Consider the following 18,431-nt stretch of genomic DNA (forward strand, 5'->3'; position numbering starts at 1 on the left):
GTTTTTGCACAGCGTGTGTCACATTGTGTGTCACACAAAGTGTCACATTGCACATTCAAATGACAAATGGCAGCTTACGTTAAAAATAAGGAGAATGGATGACAAAGTATAAATAGAGAACAATGAATTCTTGTAAGAATGTACTTTCTCTGATATGTTTTAACCTCCAATTGTGTTGACAGGACCTTGCTGTGTAGCTGCTAAGGCTTTATATTGCCCATTATATTGTCTTCCAATCATTAATCTTATAGCTTATGAAGGTAATAGCAAACAATCCAGTATACATTCAAACACTCTATCAAGCTAGGACGTTTTGCATGACAAGAATCACTCAAGTTGTGAAAACATTTCACCATGTGGATGTGCTGCATTTGGACTAGAAAGAATGTGAGGGACAAAGGTGGCAAAAGGAGAGAAGTGAAGTGACTTGTGGCCAAGTATGTTGTTCCATACTCAGAATTTGTGATCTGCATTTATCTCATCCAAGTGCACACACACACAGCAGTGAGTAGCGAACCAACACACACAAACACACACACTCCCGGAACAGTGGCCAGCCATTTTTGCAGCATTGGGGGTTTGGTGCCTTGCTCAAAGGCACTTCAGTCGAGGTATTGAAGTTGAAAGAGAGCAACCTTTGGGTTACAATCCAACTCTCTATCCATTAGGCCATAGCTTCCCTGGGAATGTAGAGATTTTAAAGTAAAAACAGGGTGGAATAAGGCCACTGAAATACTACTGTTAAAAGATAGCTGTGCAGCTGTTTTTCTTTTTTTGTGTGAAAGTAATCAGCAGCTATACAATCCTTCGTCCTCCATCTTTAGGAAAGTGACCCAGGACCTCGTGGCTTTTTTGGATGAATCCTAAAGCAATAGGTTTGAGGACTGAGTGAGTGAGTGTGTGACATGTTTGCTTGTTTATAGCATTTATTTGGTGCATGCTTGTGTGCATGTGATTTGATTTTTACCTTGTGATGCATATTATGATAGCGATGATGATGCTAATCTGTACAGCAGCGATGATCACAGTGTATTATAGCTGTATTATAGCTGGTCGCTGTGATTTTACCGAGACATATTAATGGATCAACATCTTTTGATGATCCTGGATCAACATTAAATGTCCAAAAATACAGAATTAACCTAATTCCCTTAACCTAACCCTACCAATAAGCTAATTTATTCTTAAAATCAATGGGAAATGATAGCTGATAGAAGCACCTAACCCATATTGTAAGCCTAAAACAGATATTTCCTGAAAAGTTATATCTATATTCTGATTGGTTTATTGGAATGTTGTTCCAGGACCAAGGATGTTGATCCAGGAATATGTTGTACTTGGTGAAATCATGCTCGCCTTATTCCTATTTGCCTTTGTATTTTAGGAAGGGTGTCTTAAAGAGATGATCATATTTAGGATGGATTTGATCAGATATCAAAGAGAAAATGAAAAACACAAAAGAGCTTGTTATTTCTGCATTTCTTCATTTTATTTTACTTAAATATAAAGTTTGGTATTTACTGTGTACAGTGTAATATAAAATTAGTTAATCTTGCAAGAAAAATACTACTTCCCATGATTCTGAAGTTTGCATTCAATGGACACTTGACTTTTGCTACCTTGATTTTGAAATTCACAATAGAAATATAAAACATTTTTAATCTTTGCATTTATCTCATGGGACCTTTAGAAAACCCCTGACAGAGCACATATGTTCATTTCCTTTTAATTCTAAAAATGCTTTAGTTATTTTTGGGTTAGACTGTATGTCATCATAAATAGCTAAATAAACACGAACCTATGTGTGGAAGATTTGTTGCTGGGCGTGTGTGTGTGTGTTCAGATTATGTTCAGCCACACCACACCATGGTCATTAATAGACTAACGTTACGTGTATAAACTTTAATCAGCATCTGGATAAATACAGACGAGCGAACAATGTTACAATTTAGCAGTTTAAACTAGCCAACTAGACATCAAAACGAGTAAGGTCAAGATTTTCATAACAGTTCATTTTATTAACTCTGTCAACAACAAATTAAGCCCTCAACAAACATTTACCATGTTAAATACTGTTTTGGTAGGTTTGACTAGAGATGAATCAGACATATGCGTCATGTGACTACTTCTAAACCAATGATATCAGCTTCCGACACTTCTCTAAAATCACCAGACTGGATCCCGGAGAGTCCGCTTTTTGATTCGTATAAAGAGGTCTGTAATTACATCGAATCGGTAAGTCTGTCTAACGTTTTTCCCCTTTACTGCCAGTAGTTCGGGAATGGCAGGGACGTTCGTTATGTTTCCGGTTTTATGATGATGACGTTTCTTTGCACACGGTCTAGTAGAAGTGCACGTGGTGTTGTGTACAGAATCGCCGTCTAGAACGCGCTTACTTTCGAGCGCGGTGCGCGGGTGTACTCCCGGTAAGCAGTAAATGCTGTTGATGTATGATCAGACCCTCAGCGTCTAAACTTACAATAAGGACGGGAGAAATTAGGTGTGCAGGAAGGTAGCACTAGCAGCTAGGCCTCGTGACGCCTTTTGTTCTATCTCATCAGTTCTGGTGCATCTGTTAAATTAGAAGAGATTTCATAGATCTCAGAAATAACGAAATCGACCTGCATCCCAGTAAGAAACGTCATTATTAAGGTAAAAATGTGTTGTCACAGTGTAGTCAAGAGTCAGAGATGCGCTGCGTGAGACAGCCGTGATTTTGCCAAGTTCCTGGATCAACATCTTTTGATTATTCTGGATCAACATTGTTGTCCAAAAATATAGACTATAGCCCAATTTCTATCCATAAACCTAACCCTACCCATAATTTATTCATAAAATCACTGGGAAATGATAACTGATGAACAAGAGTGTAGAAGCACCTAACCCTGATTGTAAGCCTAAAACAGATATTTCCTGAAAAATTATATCTCATTTCTGATTGGCTGATTGGAATGTTGTTCCAGGACCAACAAGGATGATGATCCAGGAACATGTTGTACTTGGTGAAATCATGATCACCGCTGCCAGAAACACCAGTGAAACAAGTGCAAGAAAACAAAATTCACCTGATTCTGATGTGTGCTACTTTTTCCTCAGTCAAAGATAAATAACACATTAATATAATATCCACTGAAAACTTTTCAGAAGAATATGCTTTTTTATGATTTTGGTCTATTCCATCTAAGAGGTCAACTTGCTGTACATTATAAAAAACAGTAAGTCTCATATTTACTAATAATTGCGTGGATTATTCGTATTTATTCACATTTTTGTACGCAAGTGAATTTGTTATTAACCTTGTTCTGATGCCATGTTCCAGTGTTACTAGATTTGAAGTATTTTAGATAAGCGACGTGAAGTATTATAGATAAGTTTACACCCAAGGTTAGTTATTTGTATAAAACAGAACAAACTATATCTATGGGTCTTCTGATTTTTTTTTTACAGCCTTCCTTCCTGACATGTTTAAAAGGCCACCCAGATTTTTTTGTATTTTTTTAATTATTATTATTATTATTTGTTTTATGAATCTATTCCTCTTTAACACAAATTGTAGTGAGAAAATGTAAAATACATTTTTGTTTAGCTTTGGTTTTCATTTATTCTTCTTATTTCAGAATTGTAATGTGGACATTGTGGTGGTATTTACCGCATTGTGACAATGATAATATTTTTCTCTGTTTTAGGATGCCAGTATGATTGGCTGGTTGCCACCGCTCTTTCCAGTGATGTCACTGACATTGCTGTGGGCATGTTCACTGGGTGCAGGTTCAGATTGCAAGTCCATGGCCATTGAGACTGATGGTCAGATGGCAGAACAGGCACAACAGCGCCACCTACAGGCTCTGTTTGCCAAGTACGGGCAAAATGGTAGTATCTCCTTAGAAGGCCTGTTCAACCTACTAAAGGGGGTGGGGCTGGACCGCATCCGAAAAGTGATGGTGCACCACCATGGCAATGGACATAATCATACACATGAGCATGATCACACGCATGTTCATGTTGACAAACTCACCACACGCACACATCCTGTCACCAGAAAGAAGGGGGATATTGACCATAATGTGGAAAAGAGTGACCCCATCCCAGAAGCGAAACCTGATGATCCCTCCTCCGGGAAGAAAAGCCAGTCGGATGCTCATCACAATCTCTACATGAAGATGAATCAGGACTTGACCACAACTTTGACTACGCCATCCTACATCACAAAATCACGGCGGACCAATCGTAGTGCTGACTCTGATTTAACGCAGGACCATGCCCCATTTAACTCCACCCAGAGAACTGTAACACAGTCTAACCACACCCACCAGACTGAGGACACACCTGTCCATACACACGATGACCATGATCTGCATGGACTAGACCATACAAGCCTAGCGGTACATTTACTTTAATTATTCATTTACATTTGATCTAATATTTAATTTTTTTTTTAACCTTTCCAAAGACTCTTGAAAATCCCTGACATACTCCGCTCACAAAAGTCCCGTCTTTTCTCTTTCAGTGTCAAAATGCCTCCACAATCCTGCAGTCACATGGCATGACAAAGGAAATGGGTGTCTCGGTCAAGGACTTCAGTTACCTGTGCCCTGCCCTACTCCTGCAGATTGATTCCAATTCTTGCCTCCTGCACGCTGATGAACATCCAGGTGAGCTTTTGAGGATGTGATTTACATAAAGTTGTGTTTTTCTGTCACAATCGCAATAGTTGATCAGCAGAATCTGTATAACAATTAACCTTTTTTTTTCAGATCATTCCCATCATCACAACCACCACCACCATCATCACAATCATCATCATCATAATCACACTAATGGCAGAAGCCCAAGGAATGCTTCGATTTACATTGGTAAGTCCGAGTTACTTAGTATCTTTTAAGTTCTAGATATAACAAGGCTAAGTTGCATATTCATTATATTTATGTTATGGTAATTGTCTTCCAATGACGCAAATTACATTTTAAATAAGGAAGATAGCCAGTTACCTGAGCAAGAAGGTTCAGCTAATGAAATCATAGCTTTACTTTTGGTTTAGATAAACACACAAACTTGGGGATGCACACTTATGGGCTGATAATTAAGCATCATTTTATGGTGATAACTGATAAATGGATAGTTTTCAAATTCTATATGATTTGACGAAATGCTTTAAAAATAAAACGCTAAAATCAAACTGTATGAATTATTGCAAATTAATTTAATAAATGTGTGTTTGTTTATGTTACAGCTTGGGTAGGAGGGTTTCTCTCCATTACTTTGATCAGTTTACTGGCATTAGTTGGCGTGGTTTTGATCCCACTCATGAACAGAGTCTGCTTCAACTTCCTGCTGAGCTTCCTGGTAGCCCTTGCAGTGGGAACTCTCAGCGGAGATGCTTTTCTCCACCTCATACCACATGTAAGTCACAAACTTGCATCCAAATTTAGTACGCTTGTTTTTAAAGGGTTAGTTCAACCAAATAGCAAAATTATGTCATTTATGACTCACCCTCATGTTGTTCCAAACCCGTAAGATAAATGTAGGTCTTATGGGTTTGGAACAACATGAGGGTGAGTCATAAATGACATAATTTTGCTATTTGGGTGAACTAACCCTTTAAGGCCTAATTTTGGTGTCTTCAGTGTCACATGATCCTACAGAAATCTGTCTAATATGCTAATTTGGTGCTCAATAAATATTTCCTAATACTATCAATGTCATGTTTTGATTCATTTAATGCATACTTGCTGAATTAAAGTATTAATTTCTTTTTTTTTTAAGTTTTTTGTTAACTAAGTCCAAAAATTTCAACAGTAGTGTCTACACGTTTTTCTGTATTCTGCAACATTTCTTATTGACCTTTGATTGGCATCTGTCAGTCTCAGAGTCATCACCAGCATGGCCACTCCGAGCACCATCACCATGGTGAAGAGGTGGAAGAGGATTCCCTTCGGCCTGTGTGGACGGGGCTCACAGCTCTGAGTGGAGTCTACATCATGTTCCTCATCGAACACTTCCTGACCCTCGGCAAAATGTACAAAGACAAAAAACAGAAGGTCAGCAAAATGTGCAAACAGACAATATAAGTCTAAGATTTCATATTTTATAAGTCTAAGATTTCATATTATTGTCGCATAATTGAGAAGAGTTTGAGTTAAGCAGTTTAAAGTTTTAGCACTGATCAACACAGCAATTCAGTTATTGGATGGTCAGTAGATGTAGGTCTTAACAGCAAACACACTGTGCGATGATCATGCTGAATTTCTAACACTGTTAGAAAATTAACATAGGCTATCCTTCGGACACAAGACTGTGACAATGGCTGTCTTTGAACCTCTCTCACTGTACATGCATAGGACCGCCGATTAAGAGCCACGGTTATAGAAATCACCATGATTGTTTCACAATGACAATCTTTCGTCTAGGACAGCTGGAAATCATGCAGTGTGTCCTGGGCTTTAAATCATATCATTAATTCCTAAATAAATCACTTAAAGTTTCTTGAATTTCTGTAGTTTAATGTATTTTCTCTGTGTTTGTAGGTGCAGAAGAGGGTTGATCTGACCACAGAAGTTTTGGAATCTGAGAAACTTCCAACATTAGAAGACGATGATGTCAAAACAACCGACGGTAACTCTTTTTTTATATGCTTGCTAAAGTTTATGCAGTCAGAAAGAAATTTTCATACATTTTGATTTCAATTTTTCTGTAACATCAGCTACTGAAACAAACGGTGGAAGCGCGTGTGGGCGGGGTGTTGCAGAGGAAGAGGAGGTGATGTTGGGGGCGGAGCTCTACAGTGACATAGATTGCGAAAACAAATGCCACTCCCACTTCCATGACACTGTTGGCCAGTCAGATGAGCAGCATCATCATCACCATGACTATCACCACATACTGCATCACCACCACTCCCAGAACCACCACCCGCACACACACACGCACCGACACACACACTCCTACTCGCTCCAGCACTTCCAGCAGGCTGGCGTGGCCACACTCGCCTGGATGGTCATCATGGGAGACGGACTTCACAACTTCAGTGACGGACTTGCCATAGGTAAATTTTACACACACGTAAAACAAATAACACCTTAGATTTGCAGTAAAATTTTATGCATACAGTGTACACTAAATAGGTTTGGAACAAAATTTTGGAGCACTTTTGAAACATGTTTTTGCCTGTATTTACAAATCACATAAAGTTTTATATATATTATACACACACACACACACACACACACACACACTTTTAAGATAATAAATCTTTTTTATATATAATATACTTGGAACATATATATCTTAATTGGTTCTTAAAGGATTTGGCAATTTGATATACGTAGTTTGTTGTTTTTGGTATTATTTTTATATATATATATATATATATATATATATATATATATATATATATATATATATATATATATATATATATATATATGTTTATACATGTATGTGTGTGTGTGTGTGTGTGTGTATATATATATATATGTGTATATATATATGTATGTGTGTGTATATATATATATGTATGTGTGTATGTGTGTATATATATGTATATATGTGTGTATATATATATATATATATGTGTGTATATGTGTGTATATATATATATATATATATATATATATATATATATATATATATATATATATATATATATATATATATACCGTATTTTCCAGACTCTAAGTCGCACTTCTTTTCATAGTTTGGCTGGTCCTGCGACTTATAGTCAGGTGCTACTTATTTATCAAAATTAATTTGACATGAACCGAGAGAAATGAACCAAGTGAAAACATTACCGTCTCTAGCCGCGAGAGGGCGTTCTGTGCTGTTCAGTGCTCCTGTAGTCTATCACTGAGCAGCATAGAGCGCCCTCTGGCGGCTGTAGACGGTAATGTTTTCTCTTGGTTCTAAATAAATGCGACTTTTTTTTTAACTCGACTTATAGTCCGAAAAATACGATATATATATTCATAATATAATTATAATTGATATGTACGTTTGAAATTGAATACAATTTTTACCACAAAAAAGTGCACACAAAGGCTTTTGCATACTCTGCTTTAGAAAAGCATTACAGATTATTTGCGATTTTGGATTTCAGGAGCGGCTTTCACAGAAGGTTTGTCCAGTGGCCTTAGTACCTCAGTTGCGGTGTTCTGCCATGAGCTTCCTCATGAGCTTGGTAAGACATTGTCTGTCATCATCAGTGTGTGGAATTGACAAAAGAATCACAACTCACCTGCCTTATCCTCCTCTTTTACGCAGGTGATTTTGCGGTCTTACTGAAGGCGGGTATGTCAGTACGACAGGCCATCCTGTATAATCTGCTCTCAGCCTTGATGGGATATTTAGGCATGATCACAGGCATTCTGATTGGTCATTATGCTGAAAATGTTGCCACATGGATCTTTGCTCTCACGGCTGGTTTATTCATGTATGTCGCTCTTGTGGACATGGTGAGTAGCACAGAACAAAATAAATTCTGTGAATGAGATCTTTCTACTACTTTGTCTTCAGCAGGGTTATTATTGTTAACTAAACATTTTGTTCATTGAAACTAAATGGAATTTAATTGAATGAAAAACTAAAATTAAACTGAAATAATTTTGTTAAAAAAATGAAATAAAGCATAGTAAACAAAAAACTAACAAAATTAATTAATTCAAATGAAACCTTAAGATATAAAACACAAATTCAACTTGTTCTAAAAAAAAACAATTCTAAAAAACGTCCTTATACAGTTCTATTATGATCTTTTTGTGTATTTTTAAGGGAAAATAGTGTTGTAATGTGAATACATTTTTTTTTAATTGAAACGTGCACATTGTGGTCCTCTGTGTTTATCTAGATGAGACTGTGGTATCTAAAATATGTCTTTTTGTGTGTGTGTGTGTTTTGAAGGTCCCCGAGATGTTACACAATGATGCAAACGAAGCAGGCTTCAGTCACTATGGCTTCTTCCTCCTACAGAATGCTGGGATACTCCTGGGCTTTGCCATCATGCTTATCATTGCTGTTTTTGAGCACAGGATACAACTTGACATTGGCTTCTGACCCGAGGACATTTTTCCATCACTCCTAAAAAATATCACTCCTCAAAAACATGTACTAATGTTGCTTTTTGACCCTAAATTCTGCTTAACCTGGTGTCCACCTGTTGAAATGCTTGAGATTTTGTTTAATATGCGCTTAAATATGCATGAATAATTGTCATCTTATTTGTAACTTGAAGTAAAAAACTATTTATGGGTGTTGACTGTTACAATTTCGGTATAAAAGCGAAACTTGAGAATGTGAAGGTGTTTTATTAGTTTTTATTTGTTTGTTACACAGTGTTGTACAGTAGCTAGTGAAACAGGTTACATTTGTTAATTTTTGCACCCTCTGTCCCACTAACATTCCAGTAAAGAACTGAGTGTCCCATCATGTATTTGTCTGATTTTTATCTAAACTGTATTTGAACTTGCCAATGATCATATCAGCAGAGTATCTTGTGTAATAGTATTGAAGCAAATGGATAATCATTGGCAGATTTGATAACTCAAAAATATATCAAGATCAGTGCTCCTCAAATTTGGCTCGCAAGATCCACTTTCCTGCTGAGTTTAGCTCCAAACCTAATCAAACAAATCTACCTGGTATTTTTCATAATGATCCTGAAGACATTGATTAGCAAACCCAAGTGTGTTTGATTAGGGTTAGAGCTAAACACTGCAGGAGCCAGATTTGAGGATCACTGGTCTAGATGATGAGCTGCAGTGCATGAAATCCATTTGTGTTGCATGTGCAGTCTTTGCCACTTTATGAGTTTATAATTGTTATTTACAACCAATGACTAGATAAAACTGAATTATTAAAACTTAAGATGTTTGAAAAGTTGCCATTATGTAATGGTTATGTAATCAAACTGCAGTTTATAGCTGTGAAAAAATGAAAGAAAAACACCCAAGCAAAAAACAGACAGTCTCTAATCACTCAGTTCATTCCTCCCTCTTCATGTTGTCCCCTGGTTTTTTGGTTCTGTATTTGAAAGTGATTTGATTAACAGGGGGCATGACGCCCAGACCAGCACGGCTTTTGTCTAGCATCGCCTCCTGCTGGTTCTCCGACAACTGCATTTCACACATGAGCAGAGTCACACACACAAACTGCTTCAGCTCATTCATTGCGAAAAAACGCCCTGGACACTGTGTGGCTCCGGAGCCGAAAGGCATAAGATAGTACCGGACCTTCTGACCACATTTATAAAAATCAGTTTTTTCTTTCCCATCCTCCACAAAACGGTCAAATCGGAAGCGCTACAGGAAATCAAAGACAAAAGATATCTCAATAAATGCGTTTTCTAATAATAATAATAAAAAAAATGTATGTTTCATTTTAAATTAACTAGGTGGATCTAGGGCAGTGATTCTCAAGTTTTTTGACTGCAAGTCTGTTGCAATATTCATAGACTGTGACTTCTTGTCATTTATGATTTATTGGATCAGTAATAAATTGTAATTTATTCCTGTGATGACAATGCAGAATTTTCAGCAGTCATTGCTCCAGTCTTCCATGATCCTTCAGGAATCATTACAATATGCTGATTTGGTTCTCGGTCATTAATAATAATTCCTATTATTAGTATATTTTTGTTGCTCAGTATTTTTGTGGAAGTCCTAAAATAAATTTTGCCCAGCATTCTCCCATGAAAGGAAAATTCTTAAGAACAAAATTTATTTAAAAACACAAATGTTGTAACATAAGTCTTAACTTTTGATAGATTTAATACCATACATCCTGCTGACTAAAACTATTTGTTCTTTCTTTTAAATCATACTTGCCCTAAACTTTTAAAGTGGTAATTTATTGCAGAAAAATTGTCTTCAGCACTGACAATAATTGCTGAAGCCCCCGGTTGAGAAACACTGATCTAGGCAGCTATAAATGCGTGTTACCTGAGGCTGATCATATATTTCAGGATCAAGGTGTGTGCTTTCTGGGTAAAGAGCAACAATGTCATCTTTTCTCAGGTTGATTGAATGCTGGTCACCCAGGCGCAAACAGAAATCTTCCTGAACCACACGGATGTTCATTGATACAGAGGAGAGACGCAAACTCTCATTTATTGAACTTTCTGGGGAGAGAAAAACACAGTCTGAATCATTGTAAACGGACATAGTCACTCTGAAGCTATAAGCAATATTTAGACAATAATTGATATGTTTGATGGGTTACTATGTAAGAATATGCATGTTACCCAGGTTAACCATCTGTTCTAGCTGTTGTCGTGTAATTGTGATGTCCTCTTCAAAGATCAACTTCATGTTTTTCTCTCCAACCACACTGATAATCTCTGCTCTCACTGCCGCAAGGGCTTCTGGGCAGGAGATGAGGTGGTAAAGACACCAGAAGGCTGCTGGGATGGTGTTTCCTACTGCTGCCCACATCATGGCAAAATGATGTGCTATGGACAAAGAAAGAAAAAAAGAAAGCTATATTTATGTGTGTGTGTAAACCACTGGGCATTGGTCCAAACCAATATGGCACAGTCATGATGAGCCTTCACTGCTCATCTGCTCATACACATCCTTCTTCCACATTTCATCAGACAGAAAATGATGACAGAAAGCCCTTTAAGATGAATCAGTTTAGTCAGGAGTCATTTTGGCAAACCCGTAGGGCAGGAATTTAATGAATGGGGAACAGGCATGTATTCGCAAGTCTTTCCACTTGAAAGGGGAAGCACCAAAAATTCTAAAACAGTTCGTCAAAATTATGATTCAGTAAAGCGTTTCAAATCAAAGCATTAATATCTTACATTAACTGCTGCCCTGGCAGCTACATGGAATATATATAAACACACACACACACACACACACACACACACACACACACACACACACACATCACTAATATAAATATATATAAAAAAAACACTAATATAAATACTACTAAAATACTAAAATAATTTAAAGCATTTATTATTGTTTTCTAACTCTGCCAAAATTCACTTATAAATTTTCACTTTCATTCATGAAGTAGACGAGAAAAAAAGTGTCTCCTGGTGCAAAACAAATACTTGTCAAATAGTTTGTTCCCTCCATTGCTACGGTTAGCACCGACAATCACGGATGAATTTCTCCAATGATTAATTATACTCACGTTTATTATTCCTGAAACAGTATAAAAGGACGGTTTGGTCCGCTTTACATATTTCTTCAAACGGTAAATGAAGAAAAAAAAACAAGCAAAGGGCACTTTCCTTTTAGCGTAACTGACCGAACAGCAACTTACTCGCATGGAAACTCCTGATATAATCCATAACTAACTATACAATAAATATCTTATTTAAATCGTGTATGCTTTATTTTTGTCTTGTAATAATAGTAAGATCTGTGAGTATGTAGGTAGAAATACGCAAAATTGCAAAAACAAAAATGAGATCAGAGCGGATTCTGACTAACCTAAAGTAAACACCTATGACTGGCCATTGCTTTCATGTCTGTGTGAATGCTTCTTTTGTGAGAATTCTGGTACATTTAATTAGTATTTAAATAATTTATTTTGGTGCACAAAATCAGAAGACCAGGGTTCTTCATGTCATGATGGCAAAATTAATATACTTCTGCACATGGGACATTTACCATTAGAAACACACTCAACAATAATTTCAGATTTTATTTTGTGTGCGTTAGTGTGTTTATGTGGGGGAGTCACCTGCTTTATCTCTGTCCTGAAGCATGTCATACTGCTGGAACAGCTCCATTCGTTTCTGTATGAACTTGCATGGAGCCCTCCATTCTTCCATTCTTTGAGGGTAGAAAAATCTTATTAGCTTCTCACGAATCTCTTTGGTTTTTCCCAGCAATGCGATGGGCACACGGGCCATTAGTAAAGGGAAAATGCCATCAAACTTCTCAAAGTCCTCTCGCAGCTGATCCAGACAAAGTTTTTCTGAATGTCCATACAGAGTGTTAAATGTGGTCCGAAACATTACACATTTACAAAACTCATATAGTTCTGCCTCTTGCCAATCTCCATCAGACCCAGACTCTTCACTGGACTGAAAACGGCATCGCAGGACCTGCTGCAATTTTGTCATCATGCTGGACGTGAGCAGGTCGAGGTCAGGCCCCTTCAGCAGACTGTAACTCCGCTGGATGTGGTCACTCATTCCAGGAAAGAGGCCACTCTGTACTGGTGTGTAATTGAACGACCTGGATGCTGCACTGTCTGAAAACCTGTGGAAATCCAACTGTTTCCCGTGTTTGATCACAGACGAGTACAGAAAAGGATTCATTATGAATGTAATGTACTTTCCTAAAGAAATACACAAACAGGTATATGTAAGCCCATAATGCATTTTTTGTATAATTTTTGCATGAGTTTAGTTTTTTTTTTTTTTACTGACATCACTATAATTCCTAATATCATCCACAATAAAATAAAACTTAAAGAAGGGGCAGTAAGTTAGTCAACAACCACCTAGCAATTACCCACATCCTTATTTTAACATGCAAACAAAGCGGTTTTGAATCAATAAGATCTGTGCTCCAAAATAGCAATATCTGATTCGTAAATAAATAATTATTTTGAGTTGAATCTTTTCAATAAATAATTTAAAGCAGTTCACAATGCAATCTAATTCAGATACGATGCTTTTGGAACGATCAATTAGAATTATATAGCAACTACCTAGAAAAGTACAAAATAATAATAATATTAATAGTTAAAATGTCCGTGTTATCTGTCAACTTTTCAAAATTGCTATTCTCACAGTATCCTTTTTAGGGTCTTTTTAATGACCATAAGTATGTGAGCATGTGTTGCAAAATAACATTGCGTCTGAGAGGAGGAGCAAAAGGAAACCTGTGTGCACAAAATATAGCAAAATATGGCAATGTTCATTTTGTTAGGAGTCAGAAGACATTCTCATTTGGAAAAATGATGTGTACAAATAAATATTGCTAAGTAAATGAATGTGCATTTTTCATGTACCTGCTATAAGTACAGTAAAAACATCTCCATGCTCCTGCTGTAGTTGTGAAAGAAACTGCTGAGAGTTTTTTCTGAATTCTAGAGCTTTCCCCAGGAATGGAATCCAGCCTTTAATCAGAGGGGGCTCACCATCCTTCCTGTAAAATGCACACACAATTATTATTATTTTTTTTATGTTCATTTCAACAATGTCTGAGAGACTGCCAATCTATGGCATTATAAAATACTCAAACCCCAACCATATAGGTCACCTGCTCTCTTAATAATGTTGTCTGTGGTAAAGCAGTGATATAAGTGTGCTAAACAATTCTTTGTTGCATTTACATTTATTCATTTAGCAGACGCTTTTATCCAAAGCGACTTACAAATGAGGACAGTGGAAGCAATCAAAAACAACAAAAAGGGCAATGATATATAAGGCCTAGAACAAGTCTCAGTTAGTTTAACAGTACATGTAGCAAGGGCTTTTAAATAATATAATAAATAAAAAGAAACAGAATAGAAAAAGGATAGAGCAAGCTGGTGTTAGAGGTCATACACACACACACACAATTGTATAATAAATGAAAAGAAAATAGAATTCAAAAAGATTAGAAGGGTAGTTAGATTTTTTTTTAAAGAATAGAAATAGAATAGTGACTGCTAAAGTTAGAAAGTCAAATAAACATTTCAGTTTGTTTTAAATGCCAATACTATTTTAAATGACAAAGCCAAGACTAATTTACTGAGAATGTGATTACTTCTGTGATCTACTGCTAATGTCTTCCATGGCCTATTTTCCGAGGCTAACCAGAAAAGAATGGGATGGCTCTTTGGAAATTAGCTCTTTAAACCTCCTTTTGATATTGCAGCTTGATAACTGAATAAAGAAAACACACTGCAGCACATATAGTGAATGAACAATAAAACAGTGCAGCCCATATAGTGGGGTAAACCTCTAACTCCCTGACAAAGCCTCAGCACAGAAGCATGAAAAAATAAAACGTATAAAATAAACCCTCTGACCATCTGTGAAAGTGAAAGTGAAAGTGAAGTGACATTCAGCCAAGTATGGTGACCCATACTCAGAATTTGTACTCTGCATTTAACCCATCCGAAATGCACACACACAGAGCAGTGAAAACACACACACACTCTGAGCACACACCCGGAGCAGTGGGCAGCCATTTATGCTGCGGCGCCCGGGGAGCAGTTGGGGGTTCGATGCCTTGCTCAAGGGCACCTAAGTCGTGGTATTGAAGGTGGAGAGAGAGCTGTACATGCACTACCCCCACCTACAATTCCGTCCCACAACTAGAACTAGAACCCACAACCCTTCGATTGGGAGTCCAACCCTCTAACCATTAGGCCACGACTTCCCAAGTAGCCTACATGAACAATGAACATTGATACACTAAGCAAACATGTAGTGTGCTTCAGATATGATCTAATAGCTACTCGTTTAAACATGCAAACAAAGCGGTTTTGAATCAATAGGATCTGTGCACCACAAAAATGTCCGATCTGTGAAAGAATCGTTCTTTTCAAATGAATCTTTTCATTTAATCATTTTAACCAGTTCACATGCAGGTATAGCTATACGCATGGTCTCTAGTACGATCAACTTCAGATACGATGCTTTTGGGAAACGAGTAACGAGTATATTATTTATTATTTATTACTTCATATTTATATGTTACATGACTGTAACAAATGGAAATGGAACCAATTAAATTATAAACATCTTTATAAATAACATATAATAAAACAATACCTCTACATATGGCTTGACTCACTGGAACTTTTTAGAGAACAACGAAGCGGCGCGTAACCGAGTCACTGAATCGGTTCGAACAGTTCGAAAGAAATTCTTGTCGAGCTACCTACCCATCACTGGAAGCCTTCCAGTGAAAGGTTCAGTTTCTGAGGTGAATTGAGAGTAAACAAGCTCTCAGTCCTGCAGTAAAGTGGGAATTATTCATATGAACCTAGCAGACACTTCATTGCCAACACGGCTTTGAATGACGATTATAACGTTTACACTCTTAAAATAAGGTTCTAAAAGACGAGGGGGTTAGCAGTAATGCCATAGAACAGTAGGCTAATCCTCAAATTTGGCTCGCGAGATCCACTTTCCTACAGAGTCAGAGATCCACTCCAGTCCTAATAAAAAAAAATCTACCTGTGTTTTTCAAACAATCCTGAAGACATTGATTAGCAAACTCAGGTGAGTTTGGTTAGGGTTAGAACTAAACTCTGCAGGAAGATCTCGCGAACCAGATCCAAACATTGTTAGTAAACAGTTTATGAAAGAACCGTGTTACAGCGTGAATGACATTTTAATAATCTAGAGAACCTTTCCTTTGTGGAAAGGAAAGGTTCAGTAGAAGTAAAAAGTTGTTAATGGAACCATCAATGCTTATAAATAATATTATTAGACACATAAGGACAATTAAACAAAGATTTATTTAAACAAAGTATTAATTCGTATTACAATGAAGAAACATCGGCTACATCATGACAACAAGCTGCAAAAGCGGTCAGAAAACTCACCGCTTGCGACTGCAGAAAATGCAGAACAGCAGCATGGAGATAAAGCCCAGAAAGATCGTCAATAAACACTCCATTATTAAAGAGCCTCTGAGTGAAAAAAGAAAGGAAAAAAAACCTAGAAGACTGCTCCGAAAAAAGGCTCCACGATGTAGGCTACTGCACGCGAAAGTTACTTTAAAATGTAAAAATTTATTAAAATCACCGCACTAATTAAAAATTAGAATCCAATGCGAGATGAGGGAATAATACAAGAACGAATGCGAGTGTCCAAGAAGATATCCAGAAAGTCCCACCCAATAGAGATCGCTCAATGATAATTAAACATTGCTCAACATACTGGTATTACTTAACTACCTGGCCCACTCAAGCTTTTGTAACATACACGCACAGCAGAGGAGTATGGGAGACCTAACCAGAGACACCAGTGTTTATTGCCAGATATGCACGCAGCAGCATGTTGAAGACACGCCTCTTCTTGACGAATAGTTCGATAGATATAGTGATTCAAATATATAAAAAATACCTACATAATAATCAATATATATATTTTTTATTGTTTTATATATGTTTACAAATTATTTTTTACATTTACATAATGAAATCGTTAGAAGTCATCTTTTGGTCTCAATGTTTGCTGAGGCACAGGGGAAATTCTGCTAGTGCCTAATTGGAAACAGAAGGATTCTCTTTGTACAAGATATCTTTCTTTCTTCCCACAGTCTGTTACTCAGTGTGTATGTGAGTGTATGTGCCAGCAGTGCTCCACACATAAAGGTCCTTCTTTTGGGCTGTTCTGTGGTACATTTTCAGTGCTGCCAGTAAAGAAACACCAAATTAGCCTTCGCTTAACTCAGAAGACTGTGTTTGGCAGCTGTGGCCTAATGGTTAGAGAGTTGGACTTGTAACCTGAAGGTTTCAGGTTTGAGTCTTGGTGCTGGCAGGAGTTGTAGGTGGGAGGGAGTGAATGAACAGTGCTCTCTTCCACCCTCAATATACCCATGGCTGAAGTGCCCTTGGGCAAGGCACTGAACCTCCAGTTGCTCCCTGGGTGCTGGATATATCTGCCCACTGCTCTGTGTGTGTGTTCACTTCTCACTACTGTGTGTGTGCACTTGGATGGGTTAAATGCAGAGCACCAATTCTGAATGGGTTACCATACTTGGCAAATTTCATGACTTTCACTTTAATGGGGAATACAAATTTAAGACAGACTTGGACTAGTGGGAGTGTTAGGGAAGTCAATGGCAACGTCAAATGCTCAATTATCCACTGCATGAAGCATCGTATATAGGATGATATATAAATCTTTAATTTGACATCTTAAAAAAATCACACACTTTATAAATATATATTTCCAAGTTGCAAATAAAATAAAGATATAAAGAAATAAATAAAAATCTAATTTCAGTCTCTCTACATCATAATTTAATGTTTAATTTAATGTGATCAATAATCAATCAGATTATTTTGGACAGAGAAAGAGCACAATCTGAATGCAGCATATTTATGTATACAAAAAGCAATTAATGGTGATTAGCAGTCATCTGTGTTTTAAGTACAAAATACATTTGTTTCTTCTTGTTCATGTTCATGTTCATGATTTCAGGAAATTAAACCCTTGTGTCTGTCATAAACAGGATATATTTGCCAATATTTAACAAGATAAATTAAAGAAATTAAGATATTAAAATAAAAAAAATAATGTAAACAACATAACATGATCAGCCTTACACAATCACAGGAAAAATACATGGCATGTATTATTTTAAGTTATTCATATTTTCTTCCCCAATCTCCCACTACAACCATTATATTAATCTGAAACTCAAACCCTGTGATACGGGATTATTATTTGGAAGAGTCTCGATACCATTTACGTTAAGGATCAAACAGTCTCACACCTATTCCTGAATATATACAGAATCCAG

The 18,431-nt window shown here is 36.9% G+C and overlaps 2 protein-coding genes across 6 annotated transcripts; one reads left to right on the forward strand and one right to left on the reverse strand.

Moving 5' to 3' along the window:
* The first annotated feature begins 2,014 nt into the window (after nucleotides 1–2,014).
* On the forward strand, nucleotides 2,015–9,416 carry LOC113120086 (zinc transporter ZIP6-like). 4 transcript variants are annotated; one of them, XM_026289967.1, is made up of 11 exons: nucleotides 2,015–2,214; nucleotides 3,687–4,382; nucleotides 4,508–4,652; nucleotides 4,755–4,853; nucleotides 5,231–5,400; nucleotides 5,862–6,038; nucleotides 6,525–6,612; nucleotides 6,701–7,042; nucleotides 8,093–8,173; nucleotides 8,257–8,447; nucleotides 8,893–9,045. In XM_026289967.1, exons 1-11 carry the CDS (start codon nucleotides 2,110–2,112, stop codon nucleotides 9,043–9,045), a joined length of 2,247 nt encoding a protein of 748 aa, XP_026145752.1. In that variant the 5' UTR covers nucleotides 2,015–2,109. The 4 variants fall into 4 exon arrangements, with proteins under 4 accessions (XP_026145752.1, XP_026145743.1, XP_026145769.1 ...); XM_026289958.1 differs by having other exon boundaries at nucleotides 2,021–2,235; nucleotides 8,893–9,416; XM_026289984.1 differs by lacking the exon at nucleotides 2,015–2,214 and adding an exon at nucleotides 2,456–2,652.
* On the reverse strand, nucleotides 9,291–16,865 carry LOC113120109 (25-hydroxycholesterol 7-alpha-hydroxylase-like). Of its 2 annotated transcripts, none has more exons than XM_026289993.1 (6): nucleotides 16,504–16,865; nucleotides 13,972–14,108; nucleotides 12,691–13,293; nucleotides 11,231–11,437; nucleotides 10,929–11,107; nucleotides 9,291–10,289 (listed from the first exon to the last, which is right to left on the reverse strand). In XM_026289993.1, the coding sequence occupies exons 1-6, from the start codon at nucleotides 16,575–16,577 to the stop codon at nucleotides 9,972–9,974; spliced, it is 1,518 nt and encodes a 505-aa protein (XP_026145778.1). In that variant the 5' UTR covers nucleotides 16,578–16,865; the 3' UTR covers nucleotides 9,291–9,971. The 2 variants fall into 2 exon arrangements, with proteins under 2 accessions (XP_026145778.1, XP_026145788.1); XM_026290003.1 differs by lacking the exon at nucleotides 16,504–16,865 and adding an exon at nucleotides 15,725–15,754.
* Between the last annotated feature and the right edge of the window lie 1,566 nt (nucleotides 16,866–18,431).

This window comes from Carassius auratus, chromosome 2, assembly GCF_003368295.1.
Source record: "Carassius auratus strain Wakin chromosome 2, ASM336829v1, whole genome shotgun sequence".
Taxonomy (NCBI): Eukaryota; Metazoa; Chordata; class Actinopteri; order Cypriniformes; family Cyprinidae; genus Carassius; species Carassius auratus.

What these genes read in the sequence shown, in the direction of transcription:
- LOC113120109 (XM_026289993.1), bottom strand. Translation starts at nt 16,577, where the DNA reads ATGGAGTGTTTATTGACGATCTTTCTGGGCTTTATCTCCATGCTGCTG. An exon ending in TTTTACTGTACTTATAGCAG is followed by an intron (nt 13,294 to 13,971) that starts GTACATGAAAAA and finishes GTATTTCTTTAG; the next exon opens with GAAAGTACATTACATTCATA. An exon ending in TCAGGACAGAGATAAAGCAG is followed by an intron (nt 11,438 to 12,690) that starts GTGACTCCCCCA and finishes CTTTGTCCATAG; the next exon opens with CACATCATTTTGCCATGATG.
- LOC113120086 (XM_026289958.1), top strand. Translation starts at nt 2,110, where the DNA reads ATGCGTCATGTGACTACTTCTAAACCAATGATATCAGCTTCCGACACT. An exon ending in GAATGCTTCGATTTACATTG is followed by an intron (nt 4,854 to 5,230) that starts GTAAGTCCGAGT and finishes TTTATGTTACAG; the next exon opens with CTTGGGTAGGAGGGTTTCTC. An exon ending in ATGTCGCTCTTGTGGACATG is followed by an intron (nt 8,448 to 8,892) that starts GTGAGTAGCACA and finishes TGTGTTTTGAAG; the next exon opens with GTCCCCGAGATGTTACACAA.